The following is a 9,697-nucleotide window of genomic DNA, read 5'->3' on the forward strand; positions in this document are numbered from 1 at the left end:
CAGAGCTTTAACGGCCAATCACACAAATCACACGCATGTCATGGGACCAGAGCCCGTCTAAGAATATTAGACATTCTCTGATGGGACCCAAAATGAATTGGATTTTTACTTCCGGAACCACACTGCGGCAGTCTGCTGCCCTCTAGCGACGTCATGGTGAAGTAGGAACCGACTGTCAGTGTTGCCAGATTTCCCGCCCAATCTGGCAACACTGCCGATTATGTACGACGCAAGGTTACCATGACAATACCAAACACAAAACGACTTCCAGAGGGAGAAACTACCTTGAAATGTGTCTTAACTAAGCTTGAGTACGTTTTCTTTCAATTGCAATATGGCAAATGTCAGAAGTTACTGCCTCAACGTCCGAGTCGGAAACTGGAACGAAGATATGTACTTAGCGGAGGTAAGTGAAACGAAGAAGTCAGCCGTGTCCATGCTCCGCTGGATACTGTGGATAAAAGGTGGCCTACAAGTTGTTAACGTTGGTGTTCATGTCTTTCAGGCTGAGCTGAAAGATTTTGTTGAGAGAAAAGAGAGGGGCCAGCTCGCTGCCCAGAAGAGCAGCTTCCTGAACGACAGCCTTCTTCAACAGGTGAAACGGTTCATCGTGTTGATTGATCTACCGCTGCTCCACCCTGTCCACCTCTTAAAACACACAGAATGCCCCCAAAGGGACAGGCATACAGGAGGTTGTGGGGGCCTGTTGACAATTTAGAATAGCGAATCAATTAAAAAGCCTGACATGATTGATCTATAATGTCTATGTGGGCCTAACAAATGAACCATGAACGTAGTAGGCCTAAAGGGACGTTACCTCCTATGGGGACTGGGAGGACGTGTCCCCTACAATGTTGGATGAGAGCGAATATGTCTCGCTCTCTCACAATATTTCCTTGTAACGTCTAGCGATCGTACTATAGGAATGCAGTATCAGCGCATTCACATGCTTGTTCGTCTCCAAGCCATTGCTTGAGGAATACATGGTCGGCTCAAAATTAATATATCACTTTTATATACAGCTTATATATATATATATATATATATATATATATATATATATATATATATATATATATATATATATATATATATATATATAGTAGTACTATATAATAGCAGGCCTGTCGCACAATTTACTCAAATTGGTCAGTGGCATGTCCCAAGCAGCCTGCAGCTAACACACACACACAGCACGCGAAAACGCCCACATACACCGCACGAATATACATACACGCACACGCGCACGAACACAAACGCACGAGCTGACGCAGACGTTTCAAGACAAAGGCAGAACAGGACACTGCATACACACACCGCACGCACACACATGAACGGCAAGCGCCCTGCAGCTCACACACATACGCAGCACGCGCGAACACACACGTGCACGCACGCACACAGCGCACGCACACGCCTACGAACACGCACGTGTGCGCTGACGCAGACATTTCAAGTCAAAGGCAGCGCATACACACACATACCGTACGCACATGCATATGATACACGCATGCACACAGGCACGCGTTGAAAGACAACGGCAAGATCCATCCCGCATCCCGCAATGTCTTACGATATCCCCCCTTCCGGTGTCGCCGTCGACAAACTCTCCTAGGTAAGATGTTCTGTCTATAGACTAGAAATTGCGATAAGAGACAATATAGAGACAATTAGAGACAATTTCTCACGGTCGTTAATTTTTTCACATATAAACCGTTAGGTCTATATTCAAACATTGCCAGGGCTTTTGAACTGAGTTCAGAGTGAGATTTTGTCTTTGTTTGTAAGTGACTGCATACAAATGTCTCAAGAGACATGGTGACTAATGTATGATAGTAAGCATTATTGTCCCTTAACACTTATATTCAGAAACAACACTGTCTCAAAAGGATATTGGCCTAAGCAACACAAGTAGAGGCATATACTTTCCCCTGAAATTGTAAAAGTTGCAAACGTGCAAAAATATATATTTATGTGGCATTCAGTCCAATGTTTCAAATATATCTGTCACATTCAATAGGCCGATGCTGTGGTTAAGTGTGTAAAGTATGGCCAAGTGTTTCTTTCTGTTCAAAAATACATACAAAACATGACGGTAACTCTAAGGTCAAACCGTCCAACCTGAAGGCTGTACTTAACCTCTCCCCCTACTCACTTCCACCAATGCAAAAAAGCGAACAGAACTAAGTAGGGGAGGGTGTAGCCTAACTAGTTTGTGAACGACCCAGAGAAACGCAACGCAAATTCAATGTGAACATATATGAGGCTTTGTAATAAAATCCAGGACGATTTTGAAATTCCGCCCGGACACAATTTTTTTAAAAGTGTCTCAAAAAGAGGACGTCAGGTTACCCTACGTACGGGGAATCCATTTGATTCCTACCTGTTCCACTGTTAAATAGCGGTGCAAATTGGTGGGCGCTATATTGGTAATTTCTCTGCGTGAGTAATACGAAGTGTGGCGTGTGTCAGCGTGAGCATGGGTTGAACTTTGTGTGTCTCACGACGAATGCGTGAGACTTGAGAGCCCTGCATTGCGCCGACCGGCATATCAACACACACAAGTCACGTGATCTTAAAGAGACAGTGTTATTGACAACGAAAACGTGTCGATAACACAGTATGGTGAATTATGTTAGAGTCCACCACAAGAATATACTTTGTTGCTAAAATGTAATATTACCCTCTTCCTTGAGCCTCCCGAAATATCTTTACACTTTTTTGCTCAAACTTAATATTACTCTTCTCCTTGATCCTCCCAAAATGTCTTGCGATATTGATATCCCCCCTCCCCCCTGCGGACATTTTTTTTTTGTTTTGTTTTGTGTGTATGCTATGTGTAAGCTACTACTGCCTGTCTTGGCCAGGACATTTGAAGAGATGTTTAATCTTAATGATGATTATTATTTTCAACTAACCAATAGTATTTGCTAGGGATGGGCGTGAGGAATCGATTACTCGAGTACTACTCGTTACAAATGAACTCGGTTGGTGGACAGGCAAACTCGAGTTGGCATATACACACACACAAACAAAGTTTTCTGAAGCAAATATATCAATTTTCTGTCGGCGCCACTAACGGATGACGTGGGCACAAAGAAAATTAAATGCATCCATTTCCATGGCGCGTTCCATGCCGTGTGCAGGCACGCCAGAATTCAAAAAGTTAAGAGATGGCGGTTAAAGCAAATCGCAGCGAAGAATTTAAATACTTTAAAGAAATAGGAGATCATAAGGTGAAATGTAAAATATGCCAAGCGAAATCGAGCTACCAGAAAGTACTATGCGGCAACATATGCTCCTGAAACACAACGGTGAGTTCGGGAAAGCAGACCCGCAGCAACGGTGAAAGTGTGTCGGCTATTTTCACCGCCGCAAGACGCAGCTGTAATCCCGGGCGTGTAGAGAAGATCACAACTCTGAGTATTTCCATAGTCCATTTGCTGCCGTTTTATTTGCAGCTTTAAGCATTTATTTGCAATGGTTAGGCTACTTGTTTCGTTTTTTTTAAACTGTTACAGGCCTTGGTTCGACGTGATTTAAAATGTGAGGCGCTGCGCATATTTATTTTTGTAAGGAAAATGTGTTTTGAACGTTTGCAAAAATAAATAATGAATACTCTGATAACTCTGACTGTTTTGATGGAGAATAAGCATTACATGTTTGGTTGGTAATATTGCCGTTCATCATCGGGCCTGCCGCCTATTCCTGCTGCAGATGCGTTGCATTCTAAAAATAGATTTGATTTAACGAGTACTCGATTGATCCTCGAGGAATTCCTTCGATCACTCGAGTTTGGAATTTACTACTCGTGCCCATCCCTAGTATTTGCCATGCATTTTAAAATGTCAATGCTCTTTTCAGCCCTGAATAATGGTTAAAGCTATTGAATAATTGATTTGCTTGCATAGTACACTACACTTCCATTGAACAATTACCCCTGTTACCCATAAATTGACTCATAATAATGCAATCAAATGCTCAGACACAGCTGCTTTCAGACACACGTGTAAGTCCTGATATTCTCCTGCTATACAACATATCCTGACATTTGTACCCTGAAAATCTCCTGAATAATACTACCCCTGAGGTAGTATTTTTTCCGTAGGAAATGTAAATTACCTTATATGTGAATGAGGAGTATAAAGTCTGTATTTCTCACACCACTTCAGTGGGTGTGTTGATGACACTTCTGCATGTCATTGAGTGCCCCCCTAAATGATAATCAGCCTGTTGCCTTTTGTTCGCTGAATGGCTAAAAATATTTAAATGTTGGCACTGCTTTTAAGAGTCATTTGTGGTGAACGCTAAAAGATAGGTCTTATCGTAACCCTAAAAGTACACATCATACAATAAATTACAATAAATGAGTTCACAGCTGCACGTGTATATCATTCTTTTTATTTGTATTATTGTCACAGTCAGCTGAATATTATAGGGTACCGTCCCTCCACTCACTGTTTTCTCAGTTAAATACAGAAATCAACTACATTTGTCCAAGTGTTCGTTAAATGTGAAAATAAGCAAAAGAATACGCTTTCTATCTCCGGTAACGCATTCGTTGGCGAAGCCTTCTTCTTCGTCCTTGTCACATAGAAAGGTGTTTAACTAAATGTATATACATATATATGTAGACAGCATACACTGAATAGGGCTGCTGGCGTGACCTCAGCCCATACAAGGGGCGGGGGTACCTGAGCAGAGGGGGGGGGAAAGAAAAGGGATTGAAATCCTCATACAAAATAACTACCTATACTAACCTGATGTTTACATTGAACGGAATACGTTAATAATGATGAGCCAACCCACTTACGTAACAGTCGTTTCTTCTATTTGTCTAACTCATGCACCAATCTTTCATCGATCGATGCTTCGGATTTTGTGGATGCAACGGAATATATGATGCATCAATTTAGCAACATTTAAGATGATCGCGATGAGCCACACTTATCCCGCACCTTGCAAGCCCACCCCCCTAAACAACCCGTTTATTCTAATGATGTCTGAACGACATCGATGTCCGCATATAAAGCATCAAGTGTCAATCACCCTCAGGGTCGAATCTCCTAAGATACAAATGCGGCAAAAATGTGTGAAAACGGCTTACAAATTATTATGCTTGCTTAACGTAAGGAGGAAATTATTATGCATGCTTCATTACGTAATAGGTGAATACAAATGTTATACGTTGTTACATTATAGGCAAAATGTTATTATGTTATGTCCTCAGAAATTGTATACATTATAATATTAAAATATATATATTTCATTATAGAGTGGGGTTTCCACATTATTGCTATGGGTTTAATTAAAACTAGAGGTTGAGCGCGCGCAACGTGCATGCGGAAACTCTAGTATATATATATATAATTGGAAGACCCCACACACCTTACCCGATTGGTCACCCCCAATGTGTGTCCCTCTAATCATGATAGTTATTTAATAAATATACAATATAATCAAATTTAAAAGACATCTGTGTGTGTGTGTGTGTGTGTGTGTGTGTGTGTGTGTGTGTGTGTGTGTGTGTGTGTGTGTGTGTGTGTGTGTGTGTGTGTGTGTGTGTGTGTGTGTGTGTGTGTGTGTGTGTGTGTAGGTGGACCTCACTGTGTCCACAGATGGAGGGTTACACATCGGCGACACTGTGATGCTGGTGAACATGGGCGGCTCCAGCAGGGGGTGCACTGCTGTTAGCATCAATGCAGACACTAGCAGCTTGACAAACCCCCCTGGCCCAGTCATCCAAGCCCCATGCGGCGTCAGTGCTGGTCAAAGTGTACAGCCCTGCACCCGCACTGCCTTTAGCATCACAAGGTACACACCTTCCCCATACGTGCTAGCCTGTATCTGTAGCCATCTAAAGTAAGCGCCGTGGTGGTTGTGGTTATAATGCTGGCTATGTCTCTTATTTAGTATAGATGGCGCTTCTTCTGGAACACCTCTGTATTATGGGCAAAGTTTTGCTCTGAGAACAACAAGCGGTTTTGCTGGTGCTGTGAGTAATCATATACTGCTATCTAATCATTTATCTATCTAATCATTATGTGTCCAACCCTGGACGGTTCAACACGCTGCGTTGTGTCTTGAGGGATACATGTGTGCTGGGGGGGGGTGGCAAGACCTGGTGTTCTAATCAGTAAGGCTTCTTTGGTCACTATGTCAAGATTACCTTTTTAACTTGATGTCTCCAGATTGGGTCCATCAGGTGCAGACCACGTTCTGAACAGCACTGCATTGACGCTTGGTTAAAATTCTTCTTTGACAACACATTCCCTTGTTCCTCTATAACAAGGGTTCTCAAAGTTTTGACAACTGAGGGCCAATTTAGGAACCCAAAATTTGACTAAGGGCCGCCAAAGGAAAAAAAAAATGGTGGCAAACGCCGTCAGCATCCCATTGGTCAAAAAAAACATTGCACCGTGGACCTCCGGGTGTGAGGTCAAGTGAGGTCTAAATCACTGAAACTGAGGTTCAACCTTTCAAAGTAATGTACAGTCGGATTAAAACTAACAAATGTAAAAGGATTTAATTGAAATCTAGAGTCGACTTTTCTCTTTATATTTATTTATATTTGTTTAAATTAATATTGATATAATAATAAAAAGAAAACATATTTTTTTTATAACTTACATAATTATGTCATTGCGGGCCGCCAGGAATGATTCCGCGGGCCGCCATTGGCCCGCATTGGCCCTCACTTTGAGAACCAATGCTCTATAACAACAAAAGCATATTTTTAGTGACAGACTTCAGGTTGTGACTAAAAATATGGGATTGATGGTTACTTGACTCAGTAAAACCACCCAAAACATGTTATCTCTGTGTGGTTGTATACTTTTATTTTCTCCCTAGCTGTGTTTGACCAGTGATCTGCAGACCTTTCAAAGGGTAGGTCTAGATATTGTTTATAAACGTGTGTGTGTGTGTGTGTGTGTGGGGGGGGGGGGGCATTATTCCTTATTGTGTAGGCCTGTGTTCTCTTTCTCTTTAAGCCCCACATTTATTGTGCATTTATGTGTGTTTGCTTCATGTTGCTAACACAGTAAATGTGTCAGAAGTGGTTTACTTGTTTTCCTACTCCGTTATAGTTAATAAGGAAAAGTGAGGCAGGTAATAGTGGGAATTTGTAAGTATGACTTGGACATCTATCGGTTGGACATGTATTTGTTGTATAAGCTGACACCTGTAGGATGCCACCAGATGTATTGGATGAAGCAAATGAAAAGGAAAACCGCTATGCATCACAGGATATGGTGCAGAATTAAATCGACATTTGCTCACTTATTTTACAGCGCATTTTGGTTCTTAAGTTCTAGCCTTGAGAGACCATCCAGATATTGAGGTTTGCCCTTCGCAATAAATATCAGTCAGTCCAGTAATTGATTTCCAAGTATGGATCACTCAAATGGTGCACTTTGTGGGTAACACGTTAACAAATTCTGAGACGGCCAAAGTTGTTGCTGACATTGCTTTCCTTGAATTTAAGTGTGCAAAGAAGTCCCGCCTGCAGGAAGTGAGTTTGAATATGGATAGTTCCTTCCTGTCATGGTGGAAGATTGTGCACTTTGACCCCCAGGAGAGGCTTGAGTATGAGGGTCTGCCCGCCCCTGTAAGTCTGACCTCATGTCTATTTGCTCTATATTAACTCAAAATGCTATCATCTCTTCCTAATGCACCCAGCCATTCTTGTTATATTCCTATGCTATATTTCGAGTATATTATTTCCAAAGTTCTTCCCTAGAGAGCTATATTCAGCTCTTGAGCCTTTATTTTATGTCATGATTTAATCTCATTGGAGCGTTTCTTTTTTTATTTCTCTTTCAAATCTTTTTGCTTTGATGAGATTTACAAAATCATACGTTAATTTCTGCCATATTAGATAATAATAATAATAATTATTATTTTTATTTGTTGAGCACTCTTCATTCTAAGCAGAATCTCAGAGTGCTTAAGGACAAAAGGACAGTTTAAGAAAATGTATACATTTTTTAAAAAGTAGGAAATGCCTTTATGAATAAAAAGGTTTTTAGACCAGTCTTAAAACAGTCTAGTGTCTGTGTTGCCCTTAAGTGGTCCGGGAGGCTGTTCCACAGTCGATGTTCTGCCATGTCCTAACCTTAAATAACCATCCATTGATAATCATCATTATGTTCAATAATGTCATCTCCACAGTCAAAGCTGAACCTATAGTAAATTGTCATAACTACACAGCATCCCTATTTTAAAAAGAGGAACAATGCTGTCAATATGCAGTTTCTGCAATACCCCTTGTGTCAAGATTTTTGCAGTAGCATTGACTTACAGATGGAGTTGGAGATAATTTACACATTTATTGTACTTGAAATCCCAACAGGCAAATGTTAAAGTGTTGATCGTACACTGCAAGACAAACCAGGCTCTAGCCGTTCTGGGTGACCAAGTCCTTTGGTAATTACCTGTTCATGTTCTAAACTAAACATTGAGAAATTGACACATTGTATTGTAAACATTTGAGAGATGAACTCTGTGTTTCTGTGCAGGACTGCATTTGGCCGTGAGTATGAAGTCACAGCCCATACCTTCCTGGATTCGCACAAGGCTGAGAATGACAACAACCACTGGCTAATAGCCACCTCTGACCCTGGAGGGGCGGGGCTTCTAATTGTGGGACACCAAAAAGACACAACAGCCGACGCAACAGAACCGCACAGTCCGACCCAAAATGAGTGACCATGCCATGTAAAATTGTAACAAAATGCAAACTTTATGTTTCTTTAAAACAGGGGCCGCACCGGAGTTATGAAACCAAAATAAAACATCTTTAAAAGCTCCACATATTTCCTGACTCTTTATTTAGAAATCGCTCATGTGCTCATTTAAATCCTTTCTGTTATTTATGTCGCTCACACATTTGCATTGAGGTGATAACACGCTCTCATGCTCATTGATCGTTTGCTAAAGGTTTAGTTGACCATTCAGGTTGACCATTCAGAAACTGCCCAGCTGGAACTACCAGTAGACTAATTGAAATATGAATGTCAAGTGAAAGAGTAAGATATCAGTTTGCAAAAGGATTACAAATTAACTTCAGGTTATATCAGTTGCTCAGACAGATTAGTCAATTTAAAAATCCCTGTTATCATTTCATCATAAAAAGCAATAATTGAAGCTGGCTTTCTGGAAGCTTGTTTCCAGAGTTGGCTAACTATGCAGAACTCACCATGTTTTGGAACACCAGAGCTATGGTTATTTATTGCAGTTATTCCTACCTGTCATCTTTTTCAAGAGCAGAAAAGTCAGAAAATGGTATCCAAACACAATGCATCTTAAATCAGGCAATTTAGCCTTATCGTGAAACCTCATTGAGATTTGTTTGGAATGGCTCTTGGCAACGACGAGAAGTTAATCATTACCTCGTGCTACAAAGATAATCGAGCCCGAGCCCGAGGACAGCAATTTATTCTCACACTGCTCGGCATCTGTCCGCTGTCCGTGCGCGCCTTTCCGGCCCAATGCACGTGATGCAGATATGCATATCTGCATATCTGTTGTATGGATTTAGGATTTAGATTTAGCATTTAGATTCAGACTTCTATATAAGAGTTAACTTCAGATTTTACATTTAGATATAAAATGTAGATTTAGATTAAGGATTTAGATTTAACATATAATTCTAATTTTATATATAGAAAAAGTGACTTATTGGAAATATATTAGA

At 40.8% G+C, this 9,697-nt stretch overlaps 1 protein-coding gene across 1 annotated transcript; it reads left to right on the plus strand.

Moving 5' to 3' along the window:
- The first annotated feature begins 238 nt into the window (after positions 1–238).
- cfap161 (cilia and flagella associated protein 161) lies at positions 239–8,812 on the plus strand. The gene is made up of 8 exons (XM_030366904.1): positions 239–406; positions 506–595; positions 5,597–5,814; positions 5,914–5,995; positions 6,853–6,888; positions 7,487–7,609; positions 8,354–8,427; positions 8,520–8,812. Exons 1-8 carry the CDS (start codon positions 335–337, stop codon positions 8,707–8,709), a joined length of 885 nt encoding a protein of 294 aa, XP_030222764.1. The 5' UTR covers positions 239–334; the 3' UTR covers positions 8,710–8,812.
- The last annotated feature ends 885 nt before the right edge of the window (positions 8,813–9,697 follow it).

Source organism: Gadus morhua, chromosome 9, assembly GCF_902167405.1.
Source record: "Gadus morhua chromosome 9, gadMor3.0, whole genome shotgun sequence".
Classification (NCBI taxonomy): Eukaryota; Metazoa; Chordata; class Actinopteri; order Gadiformes; family Gadidae; genus Gadus; species Gadus morhua.